The 23,091-nt window shown below is 31.8% G+C and overlaps 2 protein-coding genes across 2 annotated transcripts; one reads left to right on the top strand and one right to left on the bottom strand.

Annotated features, from left to right (window-relative positions):
* Nucleotides 1–894: 894 nt before the first annotated feature.
* On the top strand, nt 895–1,892 carry LOC141720418 (ethylene-response factor C3-like). The gene has a single exon (XM_074522818.1). It carries the CDS (start codon nt 1,011–1,013, stop codon nt 1,686–1,688), a length of 678 nt encoding a protein of 225 aa, XP_074378919.1. The 5' UTR covers nt 895–1,010; the 3' UTR covers nt 1,689–1,892.
* Nucleotides 1,893–16,763: 14,871 nt separating this feature from the next.
* On the bottom strand, nt 16,764–17,396 carry LOC141719121 (uncharacterized). The gene has a single exon (XM_074521503.1). It carries the CDS (start codon nt 17,394–17,396, stop codon nt 16,764–16,766), a length of 633 nt encoding a protein of 210 aa, XP_074377604.1.
* Nucleotides 17,397–23,091: the final 5,695 nt, after the last annotated feature.

Genomic DNA, 23,091 nt, shown 5'->3' with positions numbered 1-23,091 from the left:
AATTTTAAAAAATAAGACAAAATTATCACCACTACTATTCAAGACTCCCACCACTTCCTCTAGCCCCACCTATAGGATGTAGATTGCAGTACGAGGATTTTTAAGATTTGAACTATCTAAATTTCGAATCTTTCAATAATATAATACATACAAAATAATATATAAATATTTTAAATTCATTAATCTCAATAATATATAATTATTGTTTTTTATAATTTATTTTTTAAAATAATTAAAATAATAAAATTACAAATATCATAATTACTCCCTGCATTCCACTGGTTATGGGCTAGTATATATAAGTAACATTTATTTGTTATTTTTGTAATATTTAAATATGCTATTATATTTAAAATAAAATATATATCAAAATAATATTATATTTAACATATTTTTGTTAAATATAGATTTCATTTTTACTTGTATTTAATTAAATATTAATTACATTTATTTTAACATATTAAATTTTTATAAAACTTTTCTATATATAAATATATATATATTTCAAAATAGTAATACTTGAGAATTGTTTTAATATAAAAGTACAATTTCTAAGTTAAGTGTAATATGCAATGCTATATATATAATATATATATATATATATAAATATATTAGCCTCCAACCAGTGTAAAATATGAATTGAATAATTGAGAATTGTTTTAATATAAGGGTTGAATTTCTAAGTTGTGTAATATGTAGCTGAACAAACGCATACAACAAAACTAATGCGAAGATGTCATTAACACACATAGTATCTGTGTCAACTTCTTTAGTATGGCCTAGCTAAAAAATAAATGTAATATATCTGTGTTTGTCCTCTGGGTTCTCCTAATTTTAATGTATAGGTATACGCTGTTCTCCTATATATAATGTTCTATAAATATATGTATAGCCCCACTTGTCTATGCAATAAAGTTGTGGGGCTCCAAACAAACATTTTTCATAGTCCATATAGGATTACAAACCTAACCCAAAGTTTACAAGTTGAAAATTAATCTATCAATTCATAGATGAACTTTCCCACTTCCCCTTGCTCTTGGGATGAACTACTGTATCACCACAGCTTCCTTCAATCTCAAAAAGATGATTATCACTACAATTCCTCACTCTTGACTGATTTTACTGCAGATCGACAACTTAAAGATTTATCGGATACAAATTCATCAAGGAACAGGAACAACGACGAAGAAGTTATCTCAAACGTTAAACAGGAACAAGAAGTTCTAGCTGACCAACATGAGACAAAACAACAGGAAAAACGTTACATAGGCGTTCGAAAGCGTCCCTGGGGAAAATTTGCAGCGGAGATTAGAGATTCGACTAGAAGTGGAAAAAGGGTTTGGCTTGGAACATTTAACAGTGCTGAGGAGGCTGGCTTGGTTTATGATCAAGCTGCTTATTTGATGCGTGGATCTTTGGCTAATCTCAACTTTTCCACCGAAAGAGTTCAAGATTCTCTCCAAAGATTAAATTACTGCTGCAAAGAGGGATCTTCGCCTGCTGCAGCTTTAAAAGAAACACATAACATTAGAAGTATTACAAAGAGAAGTAAAACCACTAAGAAGATTACTGGTTTTTCCTCCTTGGATAGAAATGTAAACAATAATATGGTAGTGTTGGAGGATTTGGGAGTGGATTTGCTGGAGGACCTTCTTACCATGTCAGAAAGTTCTTCAACCGATTTATAGAATTTACTGGTCTTTTCGGTTATTAGTGTTACATCTCGTGTTTATGCCTTGGACATTATTACTTTTCATTTTTTTTATCGTTGCGTATCTATTATGCTTCACTGTTTTAGTGTTTTTGACTTTTCTCATGCTGTTCTGCTGAATGATAATTTTGGAAAGTTGCTTTGTATACAGGGCATCGAATATATTATATTTTAGTGTCCATATCCTTGATTTACTTGGCACATAATGTATACAAGTATTTTTTGTTTTTCAAACAAATGTGATTAGTCCTAGAAAAAAACTTGTGTGATTAGACGTGGGTCACTTGAGAAACGTCATAAGAACAAGTTTAGGGGAAACCAGTGAATTTTTAGTAAATTTAATATTTTTAATTTCATAGATGATTTTGTGCAGAGTAAAATTTTTAAATTTAATAAAATCATCAATTTAATTAGAAAAATCACAAGTTCTTATAATTTTATTTTAAAAAATTCTCAGTACATGTTTTTAATCCGTTACTATGAGTTTTGTAAAGTCTACAAAGTAGAAGTCAAGTCATTTATATTTTGTTTGGACAAAAATCAATTAATCAATATACTTAAATAATATAAATAAGAAGACCTAGTTGTTTAGCGTTTAGGTGACATTTATCAAATGATTTCATCCTATTTTTTCTAATTTTCTCAATTTTTTGATTTAATAAATATCAAAAATTTTAATTATCTAATATTTTGCTAAATGAATTATTATCGTACTTCTACTTAAAAAAAATTAAACTTACCATCTTTATTATCTCCTAAATTTATTTTTAATATCATTTCTTCTCCTCCTATATTCAACTTATTATATTATATTTTCAAAAAAAAAACTTCTTTTAATTTTAGCCAATGAAAATATTATAAAAAAAATATTTATAAATATTTTTTATCATTTGTAATATTCTCCTAAGGTTTTTACAATATTTTCCATTAAAAATTTTGAAATCAACTTATCATTATATTATTTACCTAAAAATCTTTCTCTCCAAGTCAAATTAGCATCTTGATATTCTTGCCAAATTTCTATATTTTATTACCATTTCTCCTCTTTCTCTTAAAATATCTTAATATATTATATTTTCTAAAAGAAATCTTTTAATGTTAGCCAATAAAATATTACAAAAACATCTATAAATATATTTTCTCAATACTTTTTTACAATCATTATATTATTATCATATCTCATATATAATTGGAGTAAGAAAGATAAATTGATTTGGTTATCATGACTAATATAGTAAATTAATTTTAGAAAATTAATGATACACTAGAGTCAGACACCTAGCCTATTTGCGAGTCTTTATCCCAATGGTTAACACCCGCAAGCTAATAAATATGATTCATTACAAATAAACATATAATACATATATAATTGAAATGTTAAATATTGAAATAAATAAAAAAGATAAATAATTAAAATATAAATTGGTAACAATTTAACAAACCTCATCGATATTTCGTAAAATTATTGTATGTTATACAAATGTTGTCATGGTCAAATATAAAAATATAAAATATAAGTACAAAATACATTATTTAAAAAATATAAATTTATTTAAAGAATAAAATTTTTATATTAAAATTTAGTTAATGAAAAACAAAAATTAATAAAAAAATTATTAAATATTTATAATTATTCATGCATAAAACTACTATTACTTATATTTTAAAGATTTGAAAATAAATGAAAATAAAATATTTTTATTAATATTTTTCTAAATTTTCTCTTCAAATAAAAAATTACTTCAATTTACCTTACTAGCTTCCTACCATTCGACACCATTTTATTTTGTGACGAAAAATTGAACTTACTACTTGAGCAAAAACTACAAATTTTTTCCATCCTAAGTGTCTCAATTATAATTAAGACTCCAGTTCAAAAAAACTTTCTTGTAGTGCTTTCAAAGATTTACTAATAGAGAAAAGTAAAATTTCTATTTTAATATTTTTCTAAATTTTCTCTTAAATTCAAAAGAAAATTAATTTTTCATAACAAGTCAAAAAACTATTATAAAGTCATGTGTATGAATCAATATATCAAAATATAAAATTATAAAATGAGAGATTAAATAATAGAAAAGAGTTTATATATATAGAAAGCAACTACAACAACGGTGAGCTGTTTTTTTCATCTTTTTATATATATTTATATGTATATGTGTATATATAAATATAGATATATTGATCTGTTGATTTATTTTATAACAATTACGTGAAGTATTTTAAAAATTCAACAATCAATCAATAATACTATTTTTGTTACTATTATTGTTCTATTTTTAGATTTGTTCTAATACTTATTATTTAATGTTTTCATAAACATGTAAAACCTAAATGCTCGGTTTTTAGGATTATTGTGAAGTGCAATTTATTAAATATTGGGTCAAATCAAATATTTTGATAACAAGAAAATCGTAGAAGAGAAAAAAAAACATGGTTCTTTTTCAAAGTCATTAAGTATAGTTACTTATTTTGTGTAGTAGTTATGTTGTATGGTTTGTATGATTGTGGTAATGGGTCATCACTTATATTATCTTAATTTAAATAATTACAAGACATTTCTTTAGAATTATGTATTTATTCAGAATTTTAAAATGAGCAACACAAAATCAGAAAATCAAAAAAATCATATTTTTTTTTAAAATTACTATTTTATTCAAAAGCATGTTTATAATCGGTAAAATGCTAGTTAGTAAATTAGTATACTTAGATAAAGAAGAAGACATATTCATTTAGATGGCGCCTCTAAAATTGTTTGAATATATATTTTAAATTTTCTCATTTTTTTAAATAAAAAAATAAAAAATTTTAATAACTAAAACTTCTCCTTTGATCAAACTATAATATATATTTTCGTAAAACATTTTATTTAAATGAAAATATAAAAAGTAACCCTAGTATAAAATATCTTAGAAAAAACTCATTTACCTTATAAACCAATTTATTTCACATATTTTTATTATTTCCCTAAATTTTCTCTTGAAAACAAATATTAAAGCAACTTATTTTTATTATTTTCCTAGAACTTTTTTTCAAGGAAAAACTTATTTTTTTAAGGTTATCACGAAAAAATATATAATAATTAAGAAATACTTCATGTCATTCCTTATTTATTACACTTTTATGAAAAAAGTTTTATTGACTTTTTTTTGTTGAACTCTTCTATATATACAAAATATACTTATAAAAAGTAGAAGATATAGGCGTTTAGGTGGCCCCTCTAAAAAATTTTCGTCTATATTTTGAATTATCTCAAATTTTTAAATAAAAAACAAAAAAACATGTTTTGCTAAAACTTCTCTCAAATTCAAATATAATATGTATTTTTCTAAAACTTCTTTTGAAGTCAAATTATAAAAACTAAGCCACCAAATAATTTCTTAGAAAAAAACTCATTTGTTATATATAATATAATATATAAGAGACATATATAAGAGACTTTGAGAGAGAACTAACTAATAAGAAAAGAGAATATCTTATTCTTGTGTACATAACCATGATACAAGCAAGTCTTATATAGGCTAGTGGGATGAATGTTACAAGAAAATGGAGAGCCAAAAGTCTCTAATTAATGTAGGCATATGAAAGACCAAAAGTCATCTACTAATTACATAACACTCCCCTTTAGATGACTCATAAAAATATCATGCCTTGTTAAAACCTTACTAGGAAAAACCCTATGGGAAAAACTCTAGTGAAGGAAAAAGAGTACATGTGTTAAACGAGTAATAAAGAGGACATTATATCTCCCCCTCATTTAAACATGACTATGAAAATCAACATAGATCTCGAAATTTACGCACCCCAATCTTGTGTACCAACTTCTCGAAGGAAGATGTAGGAAGTGCTTTTGTGAACAAGTCTGCTGGATTTTCACATGATCGAATCTGACAAACATTAATTTCACCCCTTTGTTGAAGTTCATGGGTAAAGAAGAACTTTGGATCAATGTGCTTTGTCCTATCTCCTTTAATGTAACCTTCTCGAGTCTGAGTGATGCATGCTTCATTATCTTCAAATAAAGCAGTAGGACTTCCTTTATTGACTAAGAGACCACATGATTCTCGAATATGATGGACCAAAGACCTTAACCATACGCATTCTCGGCTAGCTTCATGTAGTGCCAATAATTCAGCATGATTCGAAGAAGTTGCTGCTAAAGTCTGCTTTGTAGACCGCCAAGATATTGCGGTATCACCATATTTGAATACGTAACCTATTTGAGATCTACCTTTATGGGGATCGGACCGATATCCTGCATCTGCATAACCAACTAATTCCATTTTTAAGTCTTTAGAATAAAACAAACCCATATCCATTGTTCCTCGAAGATATTTAAATATTTGTTTCACACCGGTCCAATGTCTTCGAGTTGGAGCAGAACTATGTCTTGCCAATAAATTAACTGAAAATGCGATATCAGGACGTGTACAATTGGAAAGATACATTAGCGCACCAATGGCACTAAGATATGGTATTTCAGGGCCAAGTAGTTCTTCTCCTTTTTCTCTTGGGCGGAATGGATCTTTTTTCTTTTCAAGTGATCGCACAACCATGGGTGTACTGACAGGATATGCTTTATCCATAATAAATCTTTTAAGGACCTTATCAATATATGCAGACTGATGGACAAAGATTCCTTTTGATAAGTGTTCAACTTGAAAACCAAGACAAAGTTTTGTTTTGCCCAAGTCCTTCATTTCAAATTCTTTCTTTAAGTATGCAACCGTCTCATCAAGTTCGGCAGGAGTTCCAATGTTGTTTAAATCATCAACATAAACTGCGATAATTGTGAATCCTCCTTATGTCCTTTTAATAAAGACGCATGGACAAATGACATTATTAACATATCCTTCTTTTAGGATGTACTCACTGAGACGATTATACCACATTCGTCCAGATTGCTTTAACCCATACAAGGATCTAATCAACTTGATTGAGTATAATTCTCGGGGTTTTAGATTACATGACTCAGGCATTTTCAATCCTTCAGGAATTTTCATGAATATATCATTATCAAGCGATCCATATAAATAGGAAGTCACAACATCCATTAAATTCATCCGGAGCCCTTCCAAAATTGATAAACTGAGTAAAAATCTGAATGTTGTTGAATCCATTACCGGGGTAAGTCTCTTCGTAATCAATTCCCGGTCTCTGCGAGAAGCCTTGTGCAACAAGACGTGCCTTATATCTTACAACTTCATTTTTCTCATTTCTTTTACACACAAATACCCATCTATATCCAACGGGTTTTATACCTGCTGGTGTTTGGACAATAGGTCCAAAAACTTGGCGTTTTTTAAGTGATTTTAATTCTGCTTCAATAGCTTCTTTCCACATTGGCCAATCATTTCTTCTTTTACATTCATAGATCGATCTAGGCTCATGATCCTCGATTTCCTCCGAAATGTCAAGTGCGGCTACATATGCAAATATATCATCCATGACAATTTCTTTTCTGTTCCACCTCTTTCCTGAAATGACATAATTTATCGAGATCTCTTCATTGTCAACAGTTTCAGGTGTTTGATCATCCTTAAAAGACGTCTCTTCAGTGATCAATTCTATGATACCATTTGATTTTCCAACTTCCTTATCAAGTTTCCTTATTTTTCTTGGAGTTTTACCCTTGGATCCAATTAGTCTACCACGCTTCTGGCGTGCTTTAGACTCATTTGCTAGCATGATTTTATTATTTTCTTCAGGAAGTTTAATCTTACAAGGAACATTAACAGCTGGTATATGTGACTTTGTCACATTCTTGACATCAGGAAAAGCATCAGGCAATCTATTTGCGACTTCTTGTAGGTGGATAATATTTTGAACTTCAAGTTCACATTGATTTGTACGAGGATCATAATGAGACAGGGATACTGCATTCCATAAAATTTCTTTCTTTTCTTTTTCGAATTTTATCTTATCTCCCCCTAATGCAGGAAAAACTGTCTCATCAAATTGACAATCGGCAAATCTTTCCGTGAATAAATCACCAGTCATGGGCTCCAAATATTTAATAATCGAGGGAGAATCAAATCCAATATATACCCCTAATCTTCTTTGGGGTCCCATTTTTGTTCGTTGGGGAGGGGATATTGGAACATAAACTGCACACCCAAAAATTTTCAACTGAGAGATATTTGGTTCTTGACCATTTACTAGTTGTAGTGGGGAATATTTATGATAAGAAGTCGGTCTTAACCGAACTAAAGAAGCCACATGTAAAATCGCATGCCCCCATGCAGAATTTGGTAAAAAAAATTTTATAAGTAATGGTCTTGCAATTAACTGTAACCTTTTAATGAAAGACTCAGCAAGACCATTTTGAGTGTGTGTGTGGGTAACAGAATGTTCCACTTCAATCCCAATCGACATACAATAATCATTAAAAGATTGGGATGTAAATTCTCCTGCATTATCCAATCTTATTTTCTTTATATTATGATCAGGAAATTGTGCTCTTAATCGAATTATTTGAGCAAAAAGTCGTGCAAAAGCAACATTACGAGTGGACAATAAAGTAACATGTGACCATCGTGTGGTGCATCAATGAGTACCATAAAATATTGAAATGGTCCACTGGATGGGGTAATAGGTCCACATATATCTCCTTGAATTCGCTCCAAAAATTTTGGGCATTCAATTGTAACTTTCACAGGAGATGGTTTTGTTATCAATTTTCCTTGAAAACAAGCAACACATGAAAAATCTTTGGACAATAAAACAATTTTTTTTTGAGTGGATGTCCATTTGAATTTTGAATAATTCTTCGCATCATTGTTGAACCCGGATGGCCTAAACGATCATGCCATATAATAAAATTTCTCGGGTCAACAAACCTTTTATTAATAGTCATATGTGACTCAACTGGATTTATGAAAGTATAATATAATCCAGAATTATATGATGGGAGTTTTTCTATCACATGTTTCCTTCCTGAGACAATAGTCGTGATACATAAATATTCATTTTCATGTTCATTTGTTGTCTCAATATGATAGTCATTCTAGCGTATATCTTTAAAACTCAAAAGATTTCTTTTTGATCGGGTGGAAAATATTGCATTTACAATCAATAAACATGTACCATTAGGTAGCACTATATTTGCTCTTCCGGAGCCTTCAATTATATATGATGCACCCGATATTGTATTTACATTAGCTTTGGCTAATGCTAGATGCGAAAAATATTTCTGATTTTTTAAAATTGTATGTGTGGTTAAACATCTCAAGTACTTCATTAATGAAAGAAAATTACATATGCAACTGATAATAATGATTATCATAGTTCAAAGTTTAAAAATAGATAGTGCAACATAAAGAAAAAGTTCAACTAGCACGGTAAGATCTTGTTTAATTATGCTCATCACCACCAAATTTAGGCATGTTCACATCAATATCTTCAAAGAAATCACCAACTTCCATGTGAGTAAAGCCCGAAGGATCAACTTGATTGTCACTTCCGAGGTGTGATTCAAGATGGGCGATCCCCAAAGGATCATTCTGTTCGGTGAAATTAGTTTCAACATTTTTCAAAGATGCCTGATATAGGTCAACAAAGTGTTTGGAGGTACGACATGACCTTCTCCAATGAAAGACCAAAAATCATCTACTAATTACATAACATCATTTATCTTATAAGCTATTTTTATTCTCTCCCTAAAATTTGTCTTCAAGATAAAATATAAAATGCAACTTATTTTTATTATTTTCCTAGAACTTTTCTTCAGGGAAAAATTTACTTTTTTCTTTTAAGGTTCCAGCCTCAACAGGAGTATATAATCAATACTTTATTATAATAGACGAAACATTAAAAGTTTGATAGTCGGTCAGTCGGTACTTGCTGAATTTACTTAATTATCCTTACTTAATTTTTCTAATTCTAAGGTCGATCAATTCTAATTTTAATTGATATTGAAGTCACCTTCCTCTATTACTTGACCAATTTCAATTATGTTTTATATCGAACTCTATATCACTATAATTTATATTAAATTCAACTTCTTCTACCAATTTAAATTTTAATTCATATTGAGTTCTATATCATTCTAATTTGTTACTTTGGGCTAAATTAAATTTAAAAAAACTAAATATAATTCTTAAGATTTGGTTGATATATAATGTGGCTCGGGTTAAGATAAAATAATAATACTATCAAATTTCCTAAAAAAATTATACCAATGAACTTGGATAAATAAAAAAATATATTTTATTTATCCAGGAAATACATTATATAATTGATTCAGACTAACACAAAACTAAAATAAAAATACAATTCGACCAACAAAAAAACATAAATACTAATTATTTAGTCTAAAATAAAATTATCTTATTGATCGGGAATTTAAAAGTAAAAATAAAATTAAACTAAAAATAATTAGTTTGATTTGGTCGGTGTATTGTGCATCGAGCTAAAATAAAATAATGTAAATCACTATTCCGAGATAAATCAAATTAATAATAGACTAAGTATAATTCGTATCCTATTTATGGGAAATAAAAAATCAAATTTTAGTTAAAACATAATTTTTTTAAATACACTTAGAATTATCAATAAAACTATATCTTAATAGAGTTATAGTTAATCGATTAAATAATCACCATGCTAAAATAATAGTTTTTTAAGGTACCAACATAATGGAGACATTATATATTTACCCTCGATAAGATGATAATTTCATTATAATAATATTTCCCCCTTATCAATGTTATCATTTTAAATAAGTTTAAATGTTCTAAATAGTTACGAACATATACGTTTACTTATATAATTATCATGAAATCATATCATTTAAAGTTTTAAATGAACAAAATTAAGAATTGAATTCAATTTTTTTTTTAAAAAGTATATAATATTAAAAAAAATTCTGCGGAGTCCGTTCATCGCACGGGTTTTAAGCTAGTAATTATAAAATACTTAGTGTCATTTCTTATTTTTTATACTTTTATGAAACAGTTTTATTACCTTTTAATTTTATGTCAAACTCGTGTATATACACATGCTTAAAGATTAATTGTCCACAACTTGTACCTATTTTAATTTTTGTATTTGGATATAGGATTTGACATTTTTAACTTTTATTTGTTATTTTATTGCAGGAAAAGTTCACATTCGAATTTTGACTACTCATGACTAACTATTTAACCCGAATTTCGTTTGTAGAGATATATATAAATTTAAATGTAAAGGTGTTAGACTTGCTAATATGTGGTGGATCATACTTGGTTAAATAACATTTTGTGTTTTTTACAGTAACCGTATATTTAACACATATTTTGTTCCTTACAATTTTCATTCTTTTAATAGCTTTTTATATAGTCAAATTTTTAGTCTTAAAATTTTCTATGCTCCTGCAATGAATTGAGTGCATGAACAACTAAACTTCATGACACAAGGGTTTTCGATAGTATTCGATTTATCTAAAAAAGTAAGTTTCTTTAGTTATATGTATTTCAAAGAAACATGTTCAATAACGGCTTAGTAAACTACTAGTAAACTAGTTATATTATTACTTAACAAATGTTTAGCTAATTCAATTAATTTTCATTTACTTCTTTAGTGATTACATATATTTTAGTCACTTTAAGTTTTAAATGAATATTCATATTTATGTATATATTATTGTTTTTAAATTTATAAGTGATATTTTTCTAGTTAAGTTTTAAATTTAGAAATATAAAATTTCCAATTTATTTGTTTTTAATGTACTCTAGTTATATAGTTTTGATTTATGTGTTTAGTCAATATTTTTTTAAATGCATTATTTTTTTATAATTCTTAAATAAAAATTTCAATGATTGAAATTTAGTTGAAATTTGTTTCCTTTTTAGTAAATATTATTTTGACAGTCATTTTAATAAATGTTATAGGCTAAATATACATATTTTATTTAACAAAGTTTATGTAATTAATATTGGCTTGTTAACCATACATTGCATTATTTTAATCATTATTATATGCTAAATATTAAGAATATAAATATACACAATATAATATCTTATAAATATTTTGATGCAATTTTCGAGTGGGAGAGAGATTTGCTATAGTGAAAATTTTGACTAGGCATTAAGCTCTCATGATAAGAAAAGAAAGAGAGATAAAGAAATTGTGTTTGGAAAATCCAAGAAATATATGCAAGAGAGGCATGATAAAGACGACCAATCTGATACTTTCGTAAAAAAAACAGATGCATGACAAAAGACCGTTCTAAATATGATGCTCGACGTGCGAAGAAGGTTTAGAATTCCATGTTAGTTTGTTCTGAAGTTAATTTAGTTTTGTACGTAAGGATACTTGGTGGATTCTGTTATGTATGAGTTCACACAGAGAAGGGGAGTTGAATGTGTGTGACCAAGAATAAACGCAAAAAAGACTTGAGATTCGATTTGATGAATTATAACTTGAAAATAAAGTAGAAATGTATTATTTGAAGTGCATGCGTGAGAAGAAAACACATAAAAATATAAACTCTAAACTGAATTATTTATTAATCAATTTAAAGGTGATTCAATTCTATGAATTTAAGAATATGAACTTTGATCTTCGTCTTAGAACAAACAAAAAAAGAAAGCGATAGTATTAAAAGACATATCTTCCTATTTTTCCTCACACACTCTCTTCATTGTTAGTTCGCTAGAATGGAAAGATAATGGATACTTTATAAGACATGAACATGCTATGTTATAGAGTTTTCTAAAAATAGCCCAAACAGATATGCACAACACCTTTTGTCAACTCTGAACCTGGATCACATGAATCTTTTTGTTGACAACTTTTCTAGTTCATTCTAGCCCTTCATATTTGAGTAAGCACTAAGTTTATTTCAGTAATTTGATCTTTGTGTGAAATCAATACTGAATGTACTATGTCCTTGTAAAAGAATTATAAATTGAAGCTTGAACATCTGTGTGTGTAGCTTAAACAGATAGAGTAATGAAGAGATGAAGAAGAAAGTAAAATGTATTTTCAATCAAGTAAGTAAAAAACAGAGTCTGTGAAAGTATTTATAGACAAACAATTCTAACAAACTATATCACAGCTGGCAGCTATATGCCTAGGTCCACATAACAGATAACAGCTCCTTGTTGATTTGTGACCCAATTGCCTTAGTGATAACAAACTTGTGCTGAGGCTTTAAACTGATCAAAGCTGTCACGTGCTTTTCTAGAGTGACATCCGTATTACTCCCCCCACAAGCTTGAGGAACACAGGGATTGTGAAGACCAAGCTTGGAACAGATAAACCAATGAGCAGTCCCACCAAGTGCCTTGGTTAGAATATCAGCCAACTGAAGTTTGCTAGGAATTTTTCGTGGCAAAATTATACCAGCCTGGACCTTTTCTCTGATGAAGTGACAATCCAGTTCAATATGTTTAGTACGAGCATGTTGAATTGGATTGTTAGCTATGTCAATAGCAGCTTGATTATCGCAACAGACATCAACAATGTAATCAACTGGAACATATAAATCAGCCAACAAGTACCGAAGCCACATAATCTCAGTAGTAATCGAAGCCAATGCTCGATACTCAGCCTCAGCAGTACTTTGAGAAGTAACTGTCTGTTTCTTAGCCTGCCAAGAGATGAGAGAAGAACCCAACTGGAGCAAGTAACCAGTAACAAACCGACCAGAAATAGTGCATCATCCCCAATCACTATCACAATAGCCTTTGAGAATTAAAGGAGTATGAACACGAAAGAAAAGTCCCATTCCAGCAGTGCACTTTAAGTAACGAAGAACTCTGATCAAAGCTGCCAAATGCTTGGCACGAGGTGCTTGCATAAATTGGCTAAGTAAATGGACCGAAAAACTGATGTCAGGACGTGTAAAAGTCAAATATAAGAGCTTGCCAACTAAACTACGATAAAGAGAAGGATTCTTGATAGGGAGTCCGGATTTGATATTATCAAAAAGCTTGGTATGTTGATCTAATGGGATAGATAGAGGTTTGGAATCAAGCAAATTTGTATGAACAAGCATATCGAGAACAAATTTCTGCTGACTCAACAATAAACCAGCATCAGTTCGAGAAATCTCAAGTCCCAGATAATATTTGGCCTGACCCAAATCTTTGATGCTAAATTTAGCATGTAAAGCATCCTTGACTGAAGTAATAAAGTCTGTAGAATTTCCAGTCAACAAGATATCATCGACATAAATGACAGCCACAGTAAAGAAATCTCTGTGTTGATGAGTGAACAAAGCATAATCAGCCAATGACTGTGTGAAACCAAGAAGCAGCAAAAAATCAGATAATTTCTTGTGCCATTGACGAGAAGCCTGTCGTAGACCATATATTGAACGAATCAATTGACAAACCAGATGCAACGAATCAGAATCCACAATGTATCCTTGTGGTAAATCCATGTAGACTTCTTCACTAAGATCACCATGTAAAAAAGCATTGTTAATATCTAACTGAAAAAGTAGCCAGTTCTTTGATGCTGCAAGTGCCATGACTGATTTAACAGTAACCCCTTTTGCCATAGGAGCAAATGTGTCATGAAAATCAACACCAGGTTCTTGGGTATACCCTTTGGCTACCAGCGGGGCTTTGAACCTGTCAATTTCTCCATTCGCTAAGTATTTGATTTTGAATACCCAACGACATCCAATAGTCTGCTTTCCAGTAGGAAGTGGTACTAAATTCCAGGTATGATTAGATTCAAGGGCATCCAGCTCTTTGTTCATGGCTACAATCCAATGAGGATCTTGCACAGCTTGAGCAAAAGACTTAGGTTCATGATTCTGAACAAGCTGACTGAAGAAAACAGCATGTGTAGTAGAAAAAGAACCGGTAGAAAGAAAAGCAGACATAGGATACTTGCCATTAGAAAGACCTTGTATAGAATTGACCTGATAATCTGTCCACCAGACTGGGGGTTTACGTTCTCTACCAGATTTACGAACAAAATGATCATGAGCATCACTCAAAGTAGTATCATGTGACAGATTAACAAGATTATCTTCATCTGGTGGCAAAGAATGCCAATCAGAAAAGGAAGGAGCATCTTCATTAGCATCAACATTATGCATCGTAGATGACTCAGGATCAATAGAAGAGTCTGAAGAAATAGAAGGTAAAATAGGACCTCCATAAAGATGACCAGAATCAGCTGGAGTCTCTAACCAATGATGCAAATGATAAGGATCATCCTGAGAAACGCTTGTAGTTGCATCATGAAAAGGAAATTGAGTTTTATGGAACACAACATGACGAGATATAAAAATCTCGTTAGTGGCTAGATTTAGGAGTTTGAATCCCCGATGATCAGGTGGATAACCCAGAAAAACTGAACGTATGGCACGAGGACTGAACTTATCTGCACTATGAATGGAAGAGTAACACAAACAACCAAACACACGAAATTGTGTGTAGTCAGGCAACTTACCATACAAACATTCAAAAGGAGTCTTATTACCAAGAATATGAGTGGGAAGCCTATTGATAATGTAAGTAGCTGTTAAAATGCATTCATCCCAGTATTGAATGGGAAGTCCAGATTGAAATCGAATAGCACGAGCAATAGACAAAAGATGTCGATGTTTCCGCTCAACTCTGCCATTTTGAGCAGGTGTACCAACACAAGAAGCCTGATGTAAAATCCCCTTATCAGATAAAAGAGAATTCATAGCAGCATTGAAGAATTCAGTACCATGATCACTGCGAATTTGCTGAACTTTAGTGCCAAATTGAGTTTCAATTGTCGCCAAAAAATCTCGAATTTGACTAAACACAAACTGTTTGTTGGGTAACAAGAAAGTCCAAACTATTCTTGTATGATCATCCACTATCGTGAGGAAATAACGACAACCTTGATGTGTTTCATGTGCATACGGTCCCCACAAATCCATATGAACAAGTTGGAATGCACACTCAGCTCGACTGTTACTTAATGAGAATGGCAGTTTAGTTTGCTTTGATATAGGACAAATAGGACAACTTTGAGTACTTTTCTCCAAAATAGTGTTTTTGATGTCAGAAATATGATGTAAAACATCTGTAGAAGCATGTCCTAGACGTAAATGCCAAAGTGCACTAAGCTTATGCTTTGTAACACTATTCACAAACTGGGAAGTATCGTGACTATCTTCATTAGTCAAAGAACAATCTAAATGGTAGAGACCATCAACTAACAATCCATTAATCAAAGGAACGACAGATTGATTATCATAAAAGTCACACTGATTAGGCAAAAACACCACGCGATCTTGGGAATCAGCCAACCATTTGGAGACAGAAAACAGATTATATCCAAATGTAGGCACAAATAAGACATTGTGCAACTCAAGTTGAGGTCGTACAGTATATGTACCTTTTTGTGTAACCAAGATGGTAGCACCATTTGGTAGAGCCAAATTAATAGGCTGCAAAAGAGTCTGAACATTGGTTAATGAGTCTAACAAACAACATATATGGTCTGTTGCTCCTGTGTCGACCAACCAAATATAAGCAGAAGTCTTGGAAACAACAAGGCTAACTCGTGAAGTAACCATCCCAGCCAAATGATCTTCTGGACTGCCTGTTCTCTTAGTATTGCCCATGAAGAGGCTCATCATTTGACTTATCTGGTTGATTTGATTCTGCATTTGATGTATCTGATCAGAAGATGATCCAGATGAACCAGGCAAAACAGAATTGACTTGAGGTTGCTTAGGCAAAGCCCTGAACTGTGAAGAAGTTCCTTGTATAGCATTAGAGATCTCCTTCTTCTTTTTCCATCCTGGAGGATAGCCAATCAGCTTGAAACAATTCTCTTTAGTATGCCCATTATAATTACAATGTGAGCATTTTATGACAGGCTTGGTTGTATTAGGAGTAAATGATTTCTTAAATCCTCCAGCAGTGCTAGAAACATCAGCATTTGCTACTAAAGCATTAACAAAAGGACTAACAGGTGTAGAGAAAGCCTGATGACCCTGACGTGTCCTTTCATCTTGTTTGACAAAAGCATAGGCCTGTGATAGTGAAGGCAATGGACTCATCATGAGTATCTGTCCTCGAATTGTAGAGTTACTCTCATGTAGTCCCATTAAAAACTGCAAAAGCTTTCTTTATAGATCCCTTTCAATCTGGATCTTATGAGCACCACAAACACAATCTATAGTTGGCTCAAGTACAACATATTCATCCCATAAACCTTTCAATTTATGGAAATAAACTTCAACTGATTTATTCCCTTGCTCTAAACTGTGAATATCTTTAAGAACTTGAAAAATTCTACGTCCACTAACACCAGAAAAACGTTCTCTTAATTCATTCCAAACTTCAGCTGCTATAGTGACATAGTTTAATCCATCAGATATATCATCAGCAACAGAATTGAGAATCCAAGTGATGACTAAATCATTCACTCTCTCCCATTGTGCACACAACGGAGAATTAACATCTGGTTTTGGATACAATCCATTTACCAAAACAAACTTATTACGAGCATTAAGAGCAATCTGCATAGACCTACTCCAAGGCGCATAGTTGTCTGGACCAGTTAGTTTCTTAGCAAGTAAAAGCAAGCCTGGATGATCATTGTTATGAAGAAACAAAGGATGTGCATTGCTATCCACTGCTATATTATTGTACAATTGTTCTGTAACCTGTTCTTGTTCATTATTATCATCAACAACGTCATCTGAATGACTATTTGAAGACGAAGCATGAACAGCGTTTACAAAAACATGTTTCGACATGACTAATTGTATATAAACTGTTTGATAAAATGTCAAGTTATTTACGGAAACAAGTCTAATTGACGATTTAACAATCAGATCTAATCTAACGATTACAGTTCTAAAAAACTATAAATTGAAGATTCAGAGAATGACAACTCGTGAAAATTGATAAAAGAACGAGAAAACCTGAAAATTAGGGCTTGAAGAGATCTTCAATGGAGATTGTAGATGTTGTAACAATCCAAAACGAGTAACGAAGAAGACGAAGTAGCGATAGGATCGACATTCATTATGTTTAGCTCTGATACCATAAAAGAATTATAAATTGAAGCTTGAACATCTGTGTGTGTAGCTTAAACAGATAGAGTAATGAAGAGATGAAGAAGAAAGTAAAATGTATTTTCAATCAAGTAAGTAAAAAACAGAGTCTGTGAAAGTATTTATAGACAAACAATTCTAACAAACTATATCACAGCTGGCAGCTATATGCCTAGGTCCACATAACAGATAACAGCTCCTTGTTGATTTGTGACCCAATTGCCTTAGTGATAACAAACTTGTGCTGAGGCTTTAAACTGATCAAAGCTGTCACGTGCTTTTCTAGAGTGACATCCGTATTACCTTGTCACTATTTCATTTGAATTATTCATGTTGAGAACTCGTGTACTCATGTCATGTTGTGATCTCTCATTCTCGAATTACTACATCAAATATTTATTATATCATTGAGACCTTTTCTTACAGCCTTTACATTTTGACCAATAAAATTAAGAGAAACCTGTATAGCATATCAATATATGAGATCTCACAACATGACTTGGCCTTTGAGGCAGTCCTTGTGACATCTCGATCAGAGAGTCGTTGTGGTTTAGGTTGAAAATCTTAATCATGGAATTCTAACTTAAAAATGGAAGAAAAGATAGCAGAAGCAGCAATAGAGTCAGCGACATGCTTGGATATTACGGTTATTTGAAATATTTCGACAGTGCTTTGACATCTCAACTTCTTTAGCACTTTTCCTCTCGGTAAGACATTTCAAATATGGCTATTAATACAGTTTTCTCAAGGGGACTTTTCTATAAGTACTTGTAGCATGTGATGAATCTATTACTTGTTGATGTAATGTTTAGAAAATTTTTCAATCCATAACTTTATTCGCTATAAGCTTTATTCTGCACTTTGAGGCATGATCATCTTCTGATCTTCTTTCAAAATATTTACTCTAGCTCACATAGATTTCAAAATGTCATGATCCCTCTTTGACAAACTTCATTCCTCATTACATCTAGTACTTGAGCCGAGGCAAACCATGCAACTTAGGATAAAATCACTACAAGAAAAAAGTTAAGTACAACCAATCAAAAATCGGTTATATTTAGCTAAATTCGATCGGAAACGGTTATTTTAATACTAAATTTGACCGGTTAAATGTGATCATCTAAATTCGACCGGACACTTTAATAGTTTTTTAAAAATAGTTTAAAATTCAGAAAATACTTAATACAACCGAATGTGGTCATATTAGATAGATACAACTGATTTCTATTGAAATATAATTGCAAAAAGGGCAGGGAAATTTTATTCCCACTTTTGCACCAAATTTTTTATAAAGTGTGGGAAATTTCTCACCATTTCCAAATCCCAAATTGACCGAAATCGGTTAAATTTAGAAGTTTCAAATAAATCATTGGTGGGAAAATTTACTCCCATTTTTGGTAACACTAAATTCAACTGATTACAATTGAAGTAAATACCAAATTTGATCGAATAAATTTGACCGTATTATTTGCGACCACTTTCAGTTGAATTTAACCGTGTCCTTTAACTGTGACCGAATGCAGTCGAATTCATCCTGGTTGAACTAGATCGGTTGTATTCAACCTTATTTTTTTGTAGTGTATGTGATGTAGATTTGTTGTTGTATTAGGTATTTCTTGCTCAACAATCTTCCCCAATTTATGAGAAGTTGATTTCATATAAATTTATGCCTGATAACAGGTCTACCCTAAGTTGAAAAAATGAGACATAGTTGTACAAACAAGATACCTTCTGATCAGTCCATACATATTGTACACCCTGCATCATATTTCCTAAATCCATATTTCTTCCTTAATCCTCCCATGTAGATAACAATATTTCTTTGGTTTCATCCATTGTATGGTCAAGAGTTCTTCTACAGCAGTACTTGAGATTTTGTTAGGGCGAAAACACGCGCTTAAATTACACGCAAGTATACACGTTCGCAAGTAGTATAAGATATCAATCAGATTCGTTCCCATATAGACTGGTTTAGATTAAGTTCAATTTATGCACCTATGCAACAATGTATGGTTATCGCTCAATGCTAAGACAAATAATAAATTGGGTTTTGATTAAACTAAGAGATTATAGCATTAACTAAGAGAATTGAGGTTGAATTACTTATATGAGACAAACATGGGATTCTAACTTTATTAAATACTTCATTCAAAGTCATTGTTCTTAACCTTAACATGCAATGGTGATGACAACTAATCAGATAACACGAAACTAGTAAACGCCAACTTTCATTGTACGAATACCCTACTACGAGACATCCACAAAAGAGATAGAAGCTGAATAGACACCAATTATGTTGAGACCCTATATGTCTATAGAATTTGACAACATAAAGGTTTAATGCGCAAGTTATCTATCGTGATTACATAGGGCAAGTAAGATGGTTAAAATTACCTACGAATCATGCATTACAATTATACATGAACCTATGCTAGCATGGCAAGTTCTAAACCTCTATATTCACTTTCGCTTCAATAGAGATTAAAACACTATCTTATATGTTACCTACGCACATAAGACTAAAAAGCATAACCAATACTAGGATATCAATCAATCACCGCACACCAAGATATTGAAATAAATTAACTATATGAATCCATAAGTAAATCCGTTAGGACCCCACGATAACGACTAGTTCATAATCGAACTCATCGTCACCATAGGTTCTAATGAAAACATGATAATAAACAATATAAGAGTACTACGGTTCAGAGACAAATCGAAAAAAAGCATCCAAGTATCAACTATACTAAAGAAAACAAAAGTCTTCTTCTCCGTAGCCGTCTCGTGCTATCTAGGTCTTCTTATTGCTCTCCCTGGTCTCCTTGTTAAAAATGTCTTTTTATTGATATATATAGGCTCCAGGATGACCAAAACTCTCAAAATCTTCAATTTCGATAAAAATCAGGATTCTGGTGCGGAAACAGGGCACGGATGTGCTACTTTCGGGGGCGGCCATGCTGGAATAGTGATTTCTGGAGCGCAGGCGCGCTGGTTCTGGCGCGGCCGCGCTGGCTTTTTGGAATTTTTTTAATAATTCTTCTTTTGGTCGTATCTTGAGTTCTACTCGTCAGAATTAGGCGATTCAACTGCCCACGTGAAGCTAACGAGATTATCTACAAGTTGAGAATGGCATAGGATTCCAATTATTATCTCTTTTCAGCATATTTCCTTAAAAAACTCCTTTCTTCATTTAACCGATGCCTGAAATGCAATAACACAAAAACATATCAAAAATACCAACAACTTGAGTCCAAAACACCAACTTAAACTTGTAATGAAGCATTCCAAGTAGATATAAAATCCACTTATCATACCCCTAAACTTGAATCGATGCTTGTCCTCAAGCATAAACAGACTCAAAACTACAAAACAAACCTAATGCATGAATGCAACTACGTGAATGCAGCTAAATGATAATGCAATCGATCCCCTCAGAATAACCATAACCAAATGAATAAGCCAATGACTCAAAATAGAGGTCGAATAAATCCCACAAACCAACTCACAAACCAGAAATGTGCGATGTGTGTAATGCTTAACAGAAATACTCTCGATACTAGTTCAATAATCATAACTTATCTATCATCAAAATAATCAGAAGTTTATAACTAGATAAACGTTAAACATATAATGACTCACAACAACTCCGTCCAACTAGAGTCATACAATGATTCACGCTATTATTAAATACATAACAAAGATGCTTATTTGACCGTGTAATGAGTGAGGTCCCAGAAGACTTATACAATAATACCCATATAGCGAACGTTAGGTTAGCGAATCCCAGACTATAAAAGCCTTAGGTCACTAGGCACAAAGTCCCCTAGAACTTAATAACTCGAGTATTAAAGTGCTCACTCATGATCAATTATGCTTAACACATACTTTTTTTTTCTTTTTTTCTTTCTTTTCTTTCCAACAATTTCTGAATGAGTGCGTTTCGCTCCATCTCATTCAACCCTAGACTACTCATAAAAATTATGAGCCGGATACTAGCCATTTGACGCCTAGCCTTATTCACAACTAGCAATGAAATCCAAGTTTTTCTCCAGATTAAAAATCAGTGTTCTTTTTCCAGTAAGAGAATACCAAAAATTCAAAATGTAACCAAGTGATTAAATGTCAACAAATAAACAAGTATGATCATGATCTAGATCAAAAGCAATCCTATAAGACTTTGTGAAATTTTTTGTTTTTGGCATGCAAATCAATTCAGTAGATTTAAATAACCCTCTATTCGTCATCACCACACTCAAATCAACATCAACTTATCAATCAGAAATTGCTCTACCTAAGGGATCATGTTATATGCATGCATATTCAACTATATGAACTCACATAAAAACACAAACAAATATGTCTTATATGAACCATCATGCAAAAATATGAATAAAATATAACTAAACATGCAACATGAATCTATATGAATCTATATGAACACACACCAACTAATCTTTACATTATCACCCCCAAACTTAAAATTTTAAATGTCCTCATTGAAGGTAATAATAAGGAATTTAGACATACCTAGTTAGCATGAGGATCACCCTCTTCGGGTGGAGGATTAGGTGGCCAATCAAACTCGAAACCAGTGTCTCGAAAAATAGTACCGAGAACGTGTGTCAAATCTGCAGCAAAATGACGGTGGATGTCGTGCATGGCCTCCATACGCCTAATTAATCGCCTGTACTACTCATCACCAACACCAGTCCTATCAACTTCCTACTACACATGAGAATAACCCTATATAGGCACGGGAGGATCCGTCTGAACACTCTCTACATCATCAAAAATATATCCCAAGCCCTTGTCATGGGGTGCACCTAAGAATGCATAACTCAAGTGATCTGGTAGCGGTTTGAGCCCAAGTGTGGGAGCTTCTTCAATAGACGGCTCAAAACGCTCTTGAGAAATTTTCAGCTCTGCTAACCCAAGAGAATCGAATGGCATATCCAACTTCCTCTTCCACGGAGGTCCATTTAAAAACTGCAGCTGCTCTGCTCCTTCTTCATCTTGAATAACTGATTCCCCTATGAAGAATCTCTCTAAGGTATCTGACTTTGGCAATTGCTCAAGCTCTGAATTCATGACAGAGTCGACCCGCTTTACTTTAAAGCACTGCTCTTTATCTGAGGGCAACTTTTTTACCTTGAACATATTAAAAGTGACCTTCTGATCTTGAACCTTCACTGTAAGCTCTCCTTTTTATACATCGATCATAGTTCGGCCTGTAGCCAAGAATGGTATTCCCAAGATAATCGGAATCTTCTTATCTTCCTTGAAAACCATAATTACAAAATCAGCAGGGAAGATGAGCTTATCCACCTTAACCAAGATATCCTCCACTATACCTCGTGGATAAGTGATGGTCCGATCAGCCAACTGTAAAGAC

Source organism: Apium graveolens, chromosome 4 (genome assembly GCF_009905375.1).
Source record: "Apium graveolens cultivar Ventura chromosome 4, ASM990537v1, whole genome shotgun sequence".
NCBI classification, from domain to species: Eukaryota; Viridiplantae; Streptophyta; class Magnoliopsida; order Apiales; family Apiaceae; genus Apium; species Apium graveolens.
Note: the sequence above shows the minus strand (reverse complement) of the source record. Positions and strands in the feature narration are given on the sequence as shown.

Bases quoted from the DNA above. Each gene is read 5' to 3' on its own strand.
- LOC141720418 (XM_074522818.1), top strand. From the start codon at position 1,011: ATGAACTTTCCCACTTCCCCTTGCTCTTGGGATGAACTACTGTATCAC.
- LOC141719121 (XM_074521503.1), bottom strand. From the start codon at position 17,396: ATGTCGAAACATGTTTTTGTAAACGCTGTTCATGCTTCGTCTTCAAAT.